Below are 17,341 nucleotides of genomic sequence, written 5' to 3'. Positions count from 1 at the left end.
TACATATATATATATATATATATATATAAAAGAAAAAAAAATAAGTTGCGTGCCATGATTACGACGACAGATAACTAAATGCTCGGCACTCATAACCATTATATATAGCGTTCAGACTATCTCTAGTAGAGAAATTCCCTAGTCCCCGATCATTCTGATTGACGCTAGGTATTCGAGAGTTTCAATTGCTTACGTTCTTAACAGCTTTAGCGGTCTTGATTTGACTTACCATCAGAAAGGGATCAATTCACCAAGTAATTAAGCCTCCACACAAAAGAGATATAGAACGAGAGTGGTACCGCAAAAAAGCATTAACAAATATATCGGTTATTTTGAGCCAGGATCTTAGCGCCATTTAACGTCAGTTACCGGTGAGGGGGCTAGATAAGTAGTTTTTCTTGTCGGATTTGTGAGGCGGTGAGGTCCGATTTGCCGGCAGGGACTGAGCGGCTAGAGTTCTCGAGTTACGTACGTGGCCTTTCTTGATCTCCGTACCTAAAACTATAAAAGCCCGAGCCCGCCTAGTTTCAAAGCGCCGTGCCACCTACTGCTACCATTGACTCAATGTCAGAGCGCCCTTTGCTGCTACCATTGTTCCAATGTCAGAGCGCTCTTTGCTGCTACCATTGTTCCAATGTCAGAGCGCCCTTTGCTACTACCATTGTTCCAATGTCAGAGCGCTCTTTGCTGCTACCATTGTTCCAATGTCAGAGCGCCCTTTGCTGCTACCATTGTTCCAATGTCAGAGCGCTCTTTGCTGCTACCATTGTTCCAATGTCAGAGCGCTCTTTGCTGCTACCATTGTTCCAATGTCAGAGCGCTCTTTGCTACTACCATTGACTCAATGTCAGAGCGCCCTTTGCTGCTACCATTGTTCCAATGTCAGAGCGCTCTTTGCTGCTACCATTGATTAAGATGTTACCGTTGCCTCCAGCGATAGGACAGACACCTCTTCGTGGTACTGGAGATCATTACCCAAACGCGCAATCGTTTGAGGAAGCTAAGATCTGTCCGAGTCTATTCACTTCCATGCTTGCTCTTTTGAAACCCGTCTAGTTAGTTAACGTCTTCTTCCTAAGATAATCCATTTTCCTCCTTTCGGCTAAAAATGTAGAGTCCCGGTGGGTGACACCATTTTCTAGATAACTTTTGCACGTCCAATTGTCTGCTTTCAAGAATACGTAGTGTATATTATGTGTCAGGATATATGTGTCAGGACAGCTTCTCCTTACTATATAACGTTATCATGATTTAAATGACTTCAATCATCACAGATTTGCATATCGTCAATCCCGCGCAAATGTTGCCCATCAAGAGCGAGTGACGGCCATTCATATAGTGTTAAATTGGCAGCGACGAGGCCGATTACATTACACTACACAGAACGTTGATTGGTTTGGTCCGAAATAATAGACTATACTCTTGCTAACCGTACCTCCTAGCGAGGGAATGGCCGGAGAGTAAATAACCAGAAATTAGCGAAGAAAAAAAGCGGGCATTACGTTTATATCTATCAGATATGCGTGTCCCATGGTCATTCATTATTATTACGACTATCTATTACTAGAGTCCGCCGTCGATCCTAATGAACGCCGTGATAATTGCTTGATTATGTCCAATAGACACTCGAACTAAGAGACAAAGACAGGGATTTAGGGACTACAAAGAAAATTTTCGTCGAGGGTCAAAGACCAACTATTACCCCACGACAAATAAATGGCCTCAAAAAAGTCAACTATATCTACGTTTAAATAAAAACACTAGGAAGTCGATTGGTTTGGTGCAATCTAAATATTCAAAACCTAATCGATCAATAACCTATCCACACAATAAATAAGACTAATATATCAAGAACACTATATACGTCGGTTAAATAGAAAACGACTCTATAACCATAACATAAACAATTTCAAAACGGGTAAGTGCTGTTTAGGTCTCTCAGGCTAAAGTAACAGCAAGGGAGATAAACGCTCTAGAGACCGAGTCCGTTGTTCTTCTCCACCAAATAAACCAAATCAGCAGTAGATATTTCCCTCACACCCTTTCATAAGCAGCGTCAAGCTAGGACTCCCAAAACAGGATCCGGTTATTTACCCCTCCGATACTGTTTATTAGGGGTGTAGCTCCCGAGCTCAAGGATCACAAAGATATATCCCCACCCCGTTCATTCGGCCTACTCATCAAAATTGCCCGTTTACGCAAAAAAAGGCCCGGACCGCTTGGTCAATCTAGCGAAGTCTATCACAGGGCCGCGAAGGGGCTCTATCCCATTGACCAGTGCATGCAATTTTGACACCGAATCATCAACCTGACATCGCAAAGCTATTGACAGGAGCCACTAGCTCAGTAGGTGCACACGTGCTATTCGAATTGCTGAACGATGACTCGGTGTCGACCGTTTACTATCTCACACGGCGGGCATCTCCGTTAAAGGCGGTGCGCGGAAGCCTATTCGAAAGGGGCCTATTGCTTTCGCCAGAACAGACATCAAAGGTTGTGGCACTAAACGGCGCACTAGACCGGCCTGATTTTTGTCTAGACCCAGTGGGGAAGACCTTTCACTATATACTAGACTCTATGTCTCTAGTCATCCATACTACATGGCCAGTCAACTTTAACCTCCCACTCGCTTAGTTCGAGCCACACCTCCGGGGACTATACAACCTCATTATATTTTCTCTTTCCGTCCGAAGACCTAAACCTACGGTCATATTGTTTTGCTCTTCCATCTCTACGGCGCTAGGGGCCTCCTCGGCCACGATCGAAGAGGAAGCAGTCGATCTCAACAGCGCGCTAATAGGCTACGGTCAGTCCAAGCTAGTGGGAGAAAGAATAGTCAGCCTTGCACGCCGGTCAGGGGCAAGAGCGTACTCTCTCAGAATTGGTCAAGTCTCAGGACATTCGAAGAAAGGCCTATAGAACGACTCCGAGGCAATTCCTTTGCTAATCCGATCGGCACTAACCCTACGAGCCCTGCCTAAACTACATCAGACCTATTCGTGGCTTCCTGTAGACAAGTTAGCCACAGTAATGCTCGAGTTAGCTAAGTCATGCTCTACGCCTAAGCGCGACGTTAGGCCAAGCCGCGCATCCGAAACCTCCGGGGTGGCCTATGTTAACGACTCGATCTACAACGTGTGTAACTCGCGCGTGTTTTCTTAGTCGGAGCTGCTAGCGACCCTCCAACGAAGCGGATTTCAATTTCAGGTTTTGCCATTTAAAGAGTGGCTTCAGTTGCTCCGCGAGAGTGAGGCACGAGGTAAAGAACATATCAACCCGGCAGTCAAACTACTCCATCATTATGAGATGATACATGGTGTCCAGTCTTCTATTAACCACAGCGGGACGAAAGTGTTTGCGACGGACAAGGCTAAAAGAGATAGCGTGACTCTACGCAGCGGCCACTTAAATATTGTGCAAGACGACATCCTAGACTGCTATGCCCGAGACTAGCTTTTAAGGTGGACGGCTTATTAATTTAGGATGCTCGGTACATATTGTAGAAAGTGCCTAGATGTATTGTCGGAACGCATAGAAAAACAGCCAAGACCTAAATTCAGAATTTCAAGTGCCGTACTTCGATACGATACCCCCTGGTGGGAAACTAGAATCACTCTTTCATAGGAGATATTATATCGACAACGAAGGCTAATGAACAGGAAAACGTAAGCATACATCGGTCAAGATTTAGGATGTATTTGTTTGTTTGGCGCAATACGGAGAATCATCACTAGGTTAGGGTGCACTCAAACAGCACACTGCTTAGCCAAAAAGAAGCATTTCAACTAGTCAGTTCAACCGGCATATTGTGTACTAACGGGAAAGCTGATCAATTACGTAGCTTGTTCTTACGGTACGATGAGCTCGAATCATATAATTACCGTCCTATTTATCGTCGGCAAGATAAAGCATGATGATGTAGCATACTGTGACGGCGATGCTCAAGCTCCATCCAGTCAAAGCAAGTCGTAGAGAGTCTTGCGGTGCGGAAAGAACGAAAATTGACATGTTAATAAAGCCCATCTTACTAGCTTCATAGCATCCACTAGGCCAAAATGGCGGGTCAGCTACATAATTAACGATATAGCTTCTAGGAATGGGCTCCTACTTCAACAATATTATGAATTCGAGGATGTGATGCTTTCGGTACTAGGGGCTTAAAAATAGCATAATTGAGAAAGAAAATACAACGCACACCACTATTGCTATCGTGGCAGCTATAAACTAACTAATACCGGTAAAACCCGGCGACTCGGATCGTAGTGCCCATAGAAGTAGTAAAAAGCTAGGGGGTTAACCTCGGGGCCGATTGTTAAGGTTAGAGAATCTCGATACCTGGTTAATAAAAGAAAAGGGCATATATAACTGCTTAGACGCAGTGCACAGTTCCATATCATGTCGCTCATGATGGTGCTTAAGAGCGAGGTCCATCGCGTCATCATTTTCCAACATAAGTAGGGGGGCGCGGGGGGTGGATGTTATCAAAGTTTGAATGCTCTTTAAGGTTGTCTTATCCCTAGTTGCTTATGGGGAGGTGGCTGCTAGGGGATTTAATGATTGAAAAATAGCGCGTCTATATACATGAACGTAAATATAGAGCGAAAATCGTAGATATCGCGCTACGAGGAAATAAATGTTCCGTTTGTTTTGAAGGGAAGCTTATAGTCCCATTATATACAGATTTTGAAATTGCCCGTTCACATATCGACGATATATATCATCGGTAGCTTAGATCTAAACCCATAAACACTTGCCAGAAACTAGAGTCGCGCCATCGATAGAACCATCGAGTTTGCCCGAGACGACGACTCCGTTGTCAATTGTGATTTGAACATCATTTAGACCAAACACCCCTTTAAAATGTCTCTTTCTGCCGGTCATTTAAGCAATGGCATCGTAGGCAAGAGAGACAGCTAAGCACTTGAAAGCAGGAGCTTTATCTGATATGGTACCACTAAAAGAACAAAGAATGCCGTCGATACCAAATGATGCCTTAATTCGACTGTTCTTGTGTCGTAGCAGTTCTTTTCCGGAATACATCTATTAGATGAGAATGTTAGCCAGGGTCACTATAAAAGACCTGCTGTCGAATGTTCACCTCGTATTGATAGTAAGGGAGTTAATTAGGCAGATTGACGGCAAAAGTGTCAAGCATTTGATAGCCACGTCGATGAAGAAGTGGATAATGGCTGCCAGAGAAAGGATATAGTAATTTGATGTCATTAAATGATTGTATGCCCTCATCAATCGATACACGGCCAAAGCCACTATTCCCACTTAACTACTCTTACACGAGCAAGGCGTATCTAGTGTGGGACAGGTGGTTATTTCCCCTTACAGCAATAATGATACTTGCTTGCCTACATCCGAAGCGGCCATTTGAACATCAAGATCATGTGTTTGATCGATCGGGAAAAATAACCACGCCCGTTCAGCGGCAGAGTTAAACAAACGTGCAATACGCGAAATGAACGGGCTTGATAGCGGGAGGAATAATCTTCTTTCCTTATGTTACGTCAACTGATTTTTTTATTACCCAAAAACCCACTGTCTGTTTAATTGTAAGGAACTATTGGGAGTGAAGTTTCTCCAGAGCCAAGGATAAACAGGATGGTCAACTGTTCAAATGTGAAGGTTGGATCTTGTTGCAGGCTTAGCGTTCTAGGTCATAACTTGCTGAAGCTGGTGAATTGAGCATCATTAGAGCCTCACCAACCAGCTTCTGTGGGAAGAGGTTGCGTGCATTCTTTCATTGCTGGGTCGTGACTGACATTGGAGTCCAACTAACCAAGCTCCTACCTTAGCACTGAATGTCGGTGAGTTTGCTCAGGAGCCTGTTCATTATTTCCCGCATTTTAGTTACTAGGTTCTCCAAGCCCTCGTTGGAACTTCCGGTCGAGACAGACCAGGCTCACGGGATGAAGGGAATAAACACCTGCCCCACAATGGGTCCAACTCGGGCCATGTCATGGTCAAGGTGAGCATTTGTCTGGTTTACAGCAATACCAAGTCCCATGTTATGCAATTGCTGATATTGGCTAATTATGTCACGCAGGGACTTATCAGGGATGTACAGAAAATGCAGTCACAATTCTTCCAATCCATCCCTCCGCAATGATACGAGCGACCGTCGATTTCGCTACCCTTTTCTAGCAGGCCATCTGATTGTCTTCTTTGGATGAGCGGCTCTTCCTCGTCAAGGTTCAGGGTAATATCCTAGCTAGAGTTAGCATATGCCTTCCAAATGCTAGCAGGAAATCCACCGTAGGATGGTTCGAAGGAAATTTAGACTGAGTAAGACGTAGATCCCCGCGACGCGATCGGCGGAGGACAATGACATATACTACCTCTAGCCCAAAGCACCTTGCGACCTTCGACAATGTCCTAAGCATGGTTCAATATGGAGTGTCTCATGCTAGTATTTCCCGGACGTAGGATAGGGAGGTTAGTATGTATAGAGCGATGTCAAATTTCTGATACAGTTAATAGGGACCGGAGGGGAACAGAGTCAGAGTCGGGCCTATATATTCCAAAATTACAATGGCAGCTTCAGGGTTCTAGTTTCATAACAAGTGGCGCCCCCTGATAAACAAACTTCGGAGAGTGTGAGTCTCATTCCATATGTCCCGGGTACAAGGAAGCGTTGAATAGACTCGGTGACTAGCAACGAATCGAAAGCGCTGCTCGCCAACTAGAGGAATCCCTAATGGCACACCCTGCGAGATATTGTAATTGATGGCTACCAGGTTGAACACATCTACTAACAAAATAACAGAGCACCTAGTTCTTCCTGAGGCCCGCTCAGGTATCCTCATTAAAAGCCATCATGAACACTCGATACCGCGCGAGAGCTATGGTGTTGCCCCTCAACTCTTTGTAGAAGTCAGGAGATGCATAGCTAGTTTTGGAGTGATGCAGTGTACAACCTATAAGTATTGTCATTGGTATCCCAAATCTCAGAGTTCTATCACTTCAAGGCCCCCGTCCTCTGTGCCCATATCCAAGGAATCTAATGATCCCGTATTCCATCTTCGCCCAGTTTCCGCCCGCAGACATGGATGCCTCAGTAAGTGTACCCTTTTTTGACCGCGGCGCCGCTGACCAGTACCTAGGAAGTTCTTCGGATTATTGGTGCACTCAATACACGCACTCTCCAGGCAGAGCGCCGCTAAGCGCGATCCGAACAGGAGCTAGTCGCCATACGGGAATCGCTCAGCCAATCTAGGAGCGAGCTAGAGGAAATCGTCCGTTTAACCGAGCTTCTTTATAAAGTGAATCGGCGAATAGGATCTATGATAGACTACCTATTTAGAGAGCAGGGAATCAAACATAGGCTTAGAGATATAGAGTCATTTGATTTGATGTTTGACTTGGTGGTGAAAGGGGTAGAGGCGGAGGAGGCCAGGCAGGCACTAAAGTGCGAGAAGTGCGAAGAGAAAGGGGAGACCCCGCCGGCAGCCGTGCCTCCGCACCTGCCGAGCTAAACAATGGGAGTGGTGCAAACTAATACGACCGCTTAAGATATCCATTTGCGCGCATACAGCCGATCAAGTAGCACAAATCAACTACATCGCACTTTGCCTAGGCCGAATCAGCATTATCTTCGTAATAGTAGCAGAAAGCGTGAAGAAGACAGGGAAGGGGGATAACTTCTTTAGCGCAACCTATGGCTAAGGTGAGCTCACTCTCAACACTCTGTTTTAGGGGCTTGATGATCCGGGGATCAGAGCCGCGTATCCTTCTAAGCCGAGTATCGTTTTGAGCGAACACACTGTGCGACTGATAGTCCATTATTCGGGATAGCGGCACTTACGGCTTCTTCGCCACTACATCTATATCAACCTCGTTAATTCTAACTTGATCAGATAGAACTACTTATGCTACTGCACTCAATGGTCTATTTCAGAAGGCCTGCGCTCGCCTACGCACGCCCAGGCCTCAGACGCGAAATACACTTTTATCCTTTCTTAGCAACAGCTTCAGCACGGAATAGCCCACCCGACTACTAGACAGCTTCGCCCCTCATCTGATTCCCTATTTAGCTAGCAGAAAGCATAGTGAGGGCTCCACCAGTGGTGGGTTTGAGATGGTCCAACATGATCTAACAAAAACATGAAGTACGAAAACCTTCAACAAGAAAATTGCCTTCCACCACATAACTGCTGAATATATGCACTAAAGCCTCTGGCTCCATGTGGCCGTGGGTGGCTAGCCATACTCCCAGTGCTTCGTTGTAGGAAACCTCGTACCAATCTAGAAACACAATGAACTAAAAGGGTATGAAAAGAAGTTCCATCCACTTTTCGGGTCGGTATATTGCTACATTGGACATAGTTAGTAAATGGCCCAAGATAGAGTCGATGTTCCGCAGTAGACTTACATTGGAACAGGTGCGCGTTAACACCGTTTTGCTAAGAGCAGTCTATATCGTGTCATACCACTCGACCTCAGCCCCTTTGCTCACCTCGACAATTGATGCCTATCGCTAAAGTATAGGACGTGCAATTCTAATAACCAGATTGACCGAGCTGTAACGAATGTCAATACAGATCACCGCAATATTACGACAATACTCACCACTCGATCGCAAAAAGAACAGATATATGTCCGCTGCCAGAATTTAGGCTAAGTAAATAGAACATATTAGGGAACTCGTTTATTGCCACGGACTTGTAAGCACCGATGCCGCCTTGATCGTCCTAGTGCCGTTTTAACGATTTGCCTTGCCTACATGTCACAGCGTCGGACTTCTATTACGTGAACTCGAATCCCGTCGCCAAAATCTACGATCTATGGTTAGCATGATTTATGGATGCTCTAATCAAGTGTAGCTCACGATAAAATCAGTCGGGTATTCATTGCCTAAACCTATTACCACGCTGTTCGAGCTGACTTACGCAATCGAGTCCTTGATCAGCTTCATTCTAGGGTTGCGAAGCGTCCGGATGTAGTTATTATCTAATATCCTTCGCTGCACACGATGTTAGTGGTGACCTAATGTACTTCTAACACCCGCTTACTCTACATCCAAGTTCATAGCTTAGGGTGAGCAATGGCTAGTATTGCTCTAGAGTGTATATGTCAGCATTAGGGTGGCAACAGCGTTTGCCACATACTCACTAGGGGCGTTCTCCGTAATATAGTTCTGACTATAAGAAGCTCTCTTCTGCCTCAATCTGTCCCCCTTGGGATTGTTGTAAAATTGCCCGTGTGTTGTATCAAGGACCCAAAAGATCACCCAACGGATAAGAAGCAAGGTAAGTGGAATATAGGAGAAACAAAAGCGCAATGATTTACCAAATCGGTAATTGCCCATGGGCATCGGCACGTAATATTGTGGGCTCTACTCCCACGTAACTATGTCAGAGTCAATCAAGTAAGCTCGCTGGAATAGAACACTTGCCCGAATAAACTACGTCAGGCTGTTAACTTGGTCGATCACAGCAGGAACTAGCTGTGAGCCGGAGCCTGCAGGACTATTAATCCAATGGTCTCCTAGATGACTCTAGGGCGTGAACAAACATCCATTACCCACCATGGCCACGTTGAGGCCTCGGAGGTCGTACTTCTTGTTTCATTGGGCAGTGTGCACGACGGGACCTTCAAGCGCCACCAATTCGTGGAAAAGTATCTGTTCATTTCTTTTTCCTTAAAAGGCATTTTGGGTATTTTTCATCTTCTGCTTATTTCCTCTTTGCCCGTCGTCAGGTCGGCACTGCTCCATATCACTGAACAGTACATGAGTTCACCCTGAGTGTGACAAAAGCATCTCAGTCAAATCCACTCCGTGGTTGTGTCCCCGTTTAGGTCCAACCCCTCCAACCCCAGTCTGACAGGGGCTATCCGGAACGAATTTCTATGTACCCTGGAAGAGCTCCCTCCCCTTTCAATTTCAACATCTCCGCGTTCTGTCAGACATGGAAGATATGGCACCGGCCGTTTCAGATAATCTTCCCGTTCTGTTGGTATATTTCACTAGCTCTCACCTCTCAGGGCAGATGTAAGTTGCGCACGGAGGCGATTCCCGTCTTGATTTTAACCCAGGCAAAATTCGAATGCATTGGTTGTATGCTCAACCCAGGCAACAGCCACATTCGCACATTGGCACTCTGCAACACACGAGTAGTCATTGCATCTCCTCTGCTGTTCCCAGGTACAGCAGACCTCATGTTTGGTGACCTTCTAGGCCAGCTGGTTTTGGCATGCAAACACCGCAAGCCCTCGCTTAAAAAGACAGAGCGATGGATGTATGCTTTTCACGAACTTTGTTCCTGGGAACATCGACCAACTCTGAGTACAAATGACATGAGAGTAGTCGCAGCAAGTAGGGAATGTCCGTACTGCTTCAATCTTCATGACGCAGCCGGTGGTATCCGCAAAATATAAGAGTCACCTTGCCCTCAACTTAATTCTGCATCTCCTCCTTCGCAAAGAACCGCCCCTATTCAACCTCATCATGGTGGACCAGAAACTCATACTTGGCACGCAAATCCTCACCTTCCGGTTACATATGGCTTTGGAAGGACATCCCCTATTTCAACCAACAGAAGAAATCAAGCCCAGGGCCGGTACACCGAGAACGTTGTTGCTCGCATCCGCTTTGGAGGGCGGCCCATTTACTGAAGACGGAAGCACGAGGGGTTCTTGCGCGTCATCGCCCGATGTAAGTCTCATATAATGCACATTCTGGGAATTGGAACTGAAAGATCACAGTTTCCAATCAAATCTCCGTCCTCGCTTGATGCACTATCCGACTGCGAAGAGGAGACCTGACTTGCTGTAGCGTTTACGAAGGGCCTGGCTCTTTGACTTGGAACGAATGGCGATGTGCTCTTTTCGGTGAATGTGGACAGTAAAGATGCATTGTTTCTAGGGGCAGCTTTGGAGCTACATGAGACTGAGGCAGTAGACTTAGCAGTACATTACGTGGCCTTACATCTATAGAGGCCTTCGGAGCTATCGAAGGTCTAGTCAGCCAAGTCCATGCTTTCACTGTTTGAAGCACAACGTCAAATCCCTTTGTTCTGGGCATGAAATTTATTTTATTTCCCTGAGCTATTGTACAGCAATTCATTCGAAGTCATCCCACCCTTCCTAGCTATCATCATCTGCTCGTTCGGGGCTCAAAAGATCTCGTTGTATGCCTTGCTGGAGAAACCCAGTTTTCCCTGATACTGTAGTAGTATAGAAGACCGTCACAAGGGAACAATGAGCGGCGTGGCTGTTGATACTTTTCACCGAGCCGTCGAACGATTTCTGGACATTGGATCTCATGAACCTTGCAATTTTCACACAATAGAAAACTAGCGATCCTTGAGATGTTCTTCCGAGTGGGTATAGAGATATTACCCTCCAAGGCAGATAGCTCAGTGCTAGCGAGGTTACGACTGTCCATCGAAACGTCATTAGGGCAGACCCGCCCATTTTCACTAACCCAGATGCACTGTGGACGAAGCCGAGGATCGCCTATCGCTTTTATGAAAGACAGTTTGATTTGATCAGAAAGTATCGATGTCATATTGTGAATAAAGAAAGCTTCCCAAGAGGCACATGCGTAAGAGAGTAAAGATGCAATTGTGAAGTGGCAGTAAACTCTCTTTATGAATAGGGGATATGGTTGGAGTTTAATAAGGGGTAAAGGCTGTTCAAAGCCACCTTCGACAGTATTCATGATAGTTCGGGTCTACCCTCGTAGTCTCAACTAAGAAAACTAATCGCTACCAAACGTTGCTTGTGATATTCGATATTACATAAAAACGACATAGTACGTTGGGACAAATGAAACGTCTCGCCGTGCAACAACAATTGAGCCCTTTCCCTTTACAGGCCTTTACCTGCCATGGTTCTTCAATAGTTCAATCATGCATGATCCTTGTCTACTCAAGCCTTCTATCTATCAAAGCCGATGGCTGTATCTCACTAACCACCTCATTCTTGCCTCTGCTGCCTTCCTTGGGAAGACACCAAACCTGAGGGGACACACCTCACTGATACTGCTCTGGCTGCCGTGCTGCTTCGATCGGCTGAATGCTCCTTTTGTGACGGTCAGAGATCATAAAAGCGACAAAGGATGCAATGGCCATGAATATCACCAGAGAACCATAAGCCGCCTGACCAACCCCTCCATAGTACATGATGTTGTAATACTGAAAGTTGTCATTACCGCTTAACCTTTCAAAGGAGGTTTGGAAGCCATGCACGTGGTCGGCTAGATAACCCCCGGTGGATATAATGACCAGGCTCAGGATGCACTGAAAACACCCGAAGTACATCCAGGCTTTGTCTTGCTCTCGCAGCCATCTGGGGTGGCCTGCAAGTACAGCTCCCGTAATAGCAAATGAGGTGGATCCAATACCCTTTTTGATCCTGTTCTAACGGAGTTCTCTGGAACCATCAATGTTCGTGAATCCTAGGGCACATATCACATCCCATTAAGGGTAGTATACTTAGCCAACAAATCACCAATGACACGGTCGACTTCATCATCGCCCATATCACTGGCCATTCCACCCCATTTCTCATCGGTTGCGGCCAAATATTCGACTCGTCTTGAGCTCTCTTCAAATTCTTCACCAAAGGGAAGTGTGGGTTCAGGCTCAGGCTCAGGCTCAGACTCAGGCCCAAACTGAAATTTAGTAGTTCGGCGATACAGTGTTCTTCCTAAAGGAAGGTCAATGCTCTCGCTATCCAATAGTGGGAGAAGTAATGGTTCTAAATGTAGGATCAGAGTGATAGTCCGCGCTCTAGTGCTTTCCATACCCCTGATAAGTGGATTGAAGTCACTGAAATGAACCCATTCAACATATGTTAGATAATCGTCCCTTTTAGTCGCATCATGTAGGACTGATTGTTCTTCCGGCGAAAGAGTGTGTAGCTGATCAAAAAGGGTGCTATTAGAAGAGGCTTTCCAAGTCCGTACTTGAGCTTCGATTTCGGATTGTTGGAGCTTAAGGGGACGTAGCTCGTAGTCGATGTGAATTTGAGACTTCGTAAGACAAGCTTTCGGAAATAGCAAAATCGCTCCCTTCATTGCTGGCTTATCAGAGGTCGATGGAATGCTTTGATCAATCAAGACAGATGATTCGGCGGCGCGCGGACCTCTTAGGAGAAACATGTTAGTCGCTAGTTGGAACAGTCAAGATTTATGATAGTCAACTTACTGAGACGAAACCGATGGATCTCGTGAGCTCAGTATGTCTTGAGTCATGTCTACTTGACAAGGAAGAGTTGAGCACGTTTGAGATTTGGCATTTGGGGCTGCAGCAAAATTTGAATCATCTCCTGGGTGCTCGTTCTGGCTATTTTGTGCGGCCAGAATTGCACGGACCAAAGAGTCTTGGTCTTCCTTAGTGTATGTAAATCTCTCGCTATGGTATTGACTTTAAATTAGACAATTTGACTCAAAAGAAGTGAGGATGTGGCTTACCTCACTGGTGCCTTTCTGGAATATGCTAATGTTGCTATCTGCAACATCAACATCAAGGTAGTCTTATATTTGCAAGTTCATCCCGCATCTTCTTGATATCAGGCTGGAGAAATGGCCATTTTAACATCTCCTTGTGTGTGAGTTTAACCCTCTGTTTTGTTCTCGGCCTTGCGCTCAGCTGTTGGCTGGCATTCTGCAGAGCCAAATTCAGAGAAGCAAAAATATCTGAACATTTCTTTCCCAAGTTCAAGACAATGTCTAGAGCAGTTTCATTAAGTATGCTTTTCTGAGATCTTGAAGGGTTGGCACTGGAAGTTGCGGTTGACTCCACGGCGACTTCTCTATCTAAAAGGCGCTCAGAAAGCGCTTGCTCTTCCATAGTGTCCTGAATCAGATCGCCAAGCTGCTGTAAGATATTGGCGGTGATCGAGACATCTTCTGCGGCATTGCTGATGCTCTCAGACGCCCCCTTGATCTGGGATACGAATGAGACAAGCTTGAAGGAGCACTGGGCTCCCGCTGCTGCAATCGATAAAATTGCAGATACTGAGCCAACAACATCCATGACGGAATGGGGTCAAGCAAAACTTAAGGTTTGTCGCACAAGGTGAGAGAATCTAAAGCAAAGAAAAGGCAAGGTCACAGCGGTCGGATGAAATTGGTTTCAAGCGGGGTAGTGTGGCTGAGGCGGCATCAGTCGAGCGCTTACGCAAATCATGATAGCAGAAAGCAGGCTACAATCAGCGGCAGGTTCGCAGCTGTTGTAGCTCTGTCTCAAGGTGGAGGTGCAACCGCCGCGACGTGAGGGTGGACGTGGTAGTTTTAGAGCTGCAACAACGCATGGAAAGATACCTTGCTAAGTCTTTTACTCGTTTGGTATTATACCTTCCACTCGTGGAACGCATCCTCAAATACGGGAATAACGATATCCGGATTAGCGTTGCATGTGGCTTGGGTTTGAAAAGCGCCTCGGTGTTGTCAGACATGGAAGACGGTAGCGGTCGCCACTGTATTCATGACATCCAATTCATGAACGTGATGGTTAAAGATGATCCGAAGGAAGGGGAGAGCAAAGTCACCCTGATTGACTTTGAGTTCGTGATGTAGAACTACCGAGCCTTTGACATCGGTGGGCACTTCATGCAAAAGAAGTTCAAGTGGCTAGATGAGGAGAGCAGGATAACAGGTTCCAGGAAATATACACAGGTGGAAAGGAGACACTTTTGTGACGAGTATGCCAGATAGTGGAATAAACTGACAGTTGATTCATATTCCAGGGATCAAGTGTTCCTCGAATCCGAATACGGATATTTGTTGGCCATCACTTTTGACATCCATTACATGCTTTGCTTCATGGGTGAACAAAGATGATAAGGATCCCTTGTACCTCCTTGGACTAAATAAGCTGTTCGATGAGTTTGCGGACCAGTATGACAAACTTAATTTAGGAGATCCATGATAAAGAAGAGTGCATGTGCTCTCTTCATTCTTCTGTTTTCTTCTGTCTCTTCTTACAGTAGCTGACAAGTTCAGCGTCTATGTACAAGATTTACACCCTTTCCCTCTTTCCCAGCGTCGCTTTCGGGGACTAGTCTAGCCTGTTATTTTAATATATTAAATGCCGTCTCTGACGGGACTTTACCATAAACACTGTATAGAAGCTGTTCTATAAACCCCTGAGAGTTCGGTGCAAACAATGCAAACCGCAGCGTGCTCTCCTGCACTTTAAAATCGTACGAAACGGTGTGTCACATGACCTCCGTGTTAGTAATTTAGCGCGACACATTTCTAGAGCTCTTAAGAGAGGGAGAAGCCCCCAATTTCTTCTGCATCTCCAATGAACACTTTCACTCCAGTATCAGCGATACACATAATAAGAAGTCGATTTTAATCTAAGCGAAACATTCCACAGAGAACGTGGACAATCTAAATCAAAAATGGAAGAAATGGTACCGCTGGAGAGACTTTTCGGCGAATATCCTTCTGTTGAAGGGTTACTGGCAACATTTTCGGCAGATGACCGGGCGGAGTTACGAAGTGTGGATGCTGATGGTGGTGCTCTATGCCAGCCCTCTTTATACTCAGATGGTGCAGTTGATCGGATTTACGCTCGTTATTTTCGACAAGTTGGCAGTTTTGTTGATGTGCTGCGTTTGACTGGAGCAGTGGTAACCGGCAAGGCAGCTTTCGAATTTTTTACAAAGGTCAACTGCTGTGACGAATTACATGTTATTGTATGCGAAACCACAGTGCAGCATTTGAAGTGGTTTTTGACCAAATCGGAAGGATATTACTTGGACAAGACGGTAACATTGTCACAGGCTCAGGTTAGTCCTGATAGCCGAAGGTTGTTGGTTTTTACTAACGGTGCAGGTTCTGAACCTGAGGTACACATTGCACGAGAAAGTGGTTGTGATCTCAGTGACTGAGGCAAGGAATCCATATGAGACATTTCTTCGACATTCGTGTGTGACATCAGAGCTGAATTTTCTCTCTGCGGATTTCGGGTACTGCCTTTTCCCGAAGAGAACGATAGTCCGAAAGGAGTCCCAGGTTTGCAAGCCGAATGCGTTAGAACGCGAAGAAGAAGAGGGGCTTAGAAAGATTTCGGAATTTGGATTTCGAGTCATCCCGTGGGGAGAGCGGCAGCAGGACGAGGAGTTGTCGTCGAAACGGATGATTGGGGACGATCTCACTTGGACTGTTCAGCTGTATGGCGCAATGCCTCCGGGTGTTTCTGTGAAAGGATCAATGTGGTTTAGGTTCACCGAATAATTACTCGTATGATACAGTGATATTCGAAATCAGTTACAATACAATACACCTTCCCATTCTTACAACTTGATTCCCGGGAAATATCTGCGAAAGCTTGGTCTTGTGGTTTTAAGGGACATTGCTCCTAAAAACGTGAAGGTGGCGGTAACGGACGGTCAGAAGGAGCGGCGGAACAAGGAGTGTGTATTGACTGGGTATCGATGTAGCAGCCGTCTAGCCAAGACAAGAATCAATCAAAGTGTGGACACGGATTTCCAGAAGTACTGTAACCAAGGTTCCAGGAACATTTGTCTTCAAATCCAAGCCATCTTCGATACTGGCATGCGGCACTCCGTGGATAAGTGACAGTTTGCGTAGTCTGCAGTGAACCCTTCCGATACAACTCCGTCACATAAGACAGGTCAAGTACTAAAATAATGAACAAATCTAATAGTGGACTAGTTCTTGAAAGTGGCGCTGAGAAAGAGCGAAAGAGTGTAAATCTTGTAGAAACCGAAGTTATCAGCTACCTGTACACGTGGTCTAGTGGTTGATACTTCAATCGCAATTTCAGTGTATTTGGGCGTGACTAAGATTGTCGTTATCAAGTCTTTGTCCTCTTCCCATGAAGATCATCGAAGCAGTGGCATAGTATTTAGTCGCGCCCATCGGCGAGTACGATGGAGGGGAAGGGGTAAGGTTGCATCGCGTAGAGTAAGGCCTGCGGAAATCCTGTCTCTTTAGCCACGGTGAACCCTGTCTAACAAAATTAGTATATAGCTATAAGCCACGGGGATTACAGCCATTCTCCATAGCTTCGGCGAATCCGACACAAGGGATGCAAGCACTGTAATTACGCTGACTCACCGAAGATACATGGACAAATGCAAGACGGCTCGAAATATATCCTAATACGGACTAGTGCGCTTGAGGTGGGCTCTGGGAAACAGAGAGAGAGATTGGAAGTAAAACTGATTTCGAACACCACTGTACGCTCGAGGCTGCATATCGTTTCACGAGGGGTCAGCGTAAAAGAATCCATCCATCCACTGTACGCTTGCGCTGCCTAACCACTCCAGAAAGAGTGTAGCTTATTCATTAGAAATGAACTAGCAAAAGATTACGCGTCTTCGGACGCTCAATGGACGCAGGTGGCAAATA

At 45.8% G+C, this 17,341-nt stretch overlaps 4 protein-coding genes across 4 annotated transcripts; 2 read left to right on the top strand and 2 right to left on the bottom strand.

Moving 5' to 3' along the window:
• Window positions 1–10,456: 10,456 nt before the first annotated feature.
• N7446_003983 (uncharacterized protein) lies at window positions 10,457–10,773 on the top strand (the record flags this gene model as incomplete). The annotated part of the gene is made up of 2 exons (XM_058512732.1): window positions 10,457–10,663; window positions 10,714–10,773. 2 exons carry the CDS (start codon window positions 10,457–10,459, stop codon window positions 10,771–10,773), a joined length of 267 nt encoding a protein of 88 aa, XP_058374061.1.
• A 1,648-nt stretch (window positions 10,774–12,421) lies between these two features.
• N7446_003982 (Glucose-methanol-choline oxidoreductase N-terminal) lies at window positions 12,422–13,114 on the bottom strand (the record flags this gene model as incomplete). Its single annotated transcript, XM_058512731.1, has 1 exon — window positions 12,422–13,114. One exon carries the CDS (start codon window positions 13,112–13,114, stop codon window positions 12,422–12,424), a length of 693 nt encoding a protein of 230 aa, XP_058374060.1.
• A 364-nt stretch (window positions 13,115–13,478) lies between these two features.
• Window positions 13,479–13,991, bottom strand: N7446_003981 (uncharacterized protein; the record flags this gene model as incomplete). The annotated part of the gene is made up of 1 exon (XM_058512730.1): window positions 13,479–13,991. The coding sequence occupies one exon, from the start codon at window positions 13,989–13,991 to the stop codon at window positions 13,479–13,481; it is 513 nt and encodes a 170-aa protein (XP_058374059.1).
• A 1,372-nt stretch (window positions 13,992–15,363) lies between these two features.
• Window positions 15,364–16,546, top strand: N7446_003980 (uncharacterized protein; the record flags this gene model as incomplete). The annotated part of the gene is made up of 3 exons (XM_058512729.1): window positions 15,364–15,753; window positions 15,800–16,137; window positions 16,483–16,546. 3 exons carry the CDS (start codon window positions 15,364–15,366, stop codon window positions 16,544–16,546), a joined length of 792 nt encoding a protein of 263 aa, XP_058374058.1.
• Between the last annotated feature and the right edge of the window lie 795 nt (window positions 16,547–17,341).

Source organism: Penicillium canescens (genome assembly GCF_028828765.1).
Source record: "Penicillium canescens strain IBT 15451 chromosome Unknown utg000003l_segment0_segment0, whole genome shotgun sequence".
NCBI lineage: Eukaryota > Fungi > Ascomycota > Eurotiomycetes > Eurotiales > Aspergillaceae > Penicillium > Penicillium canescens.
The sequence above is the reverse complement of the archived record's forward strand: the minus strand, read 5'-3'. Positions and strand labels throughout refer to the sequence as shown.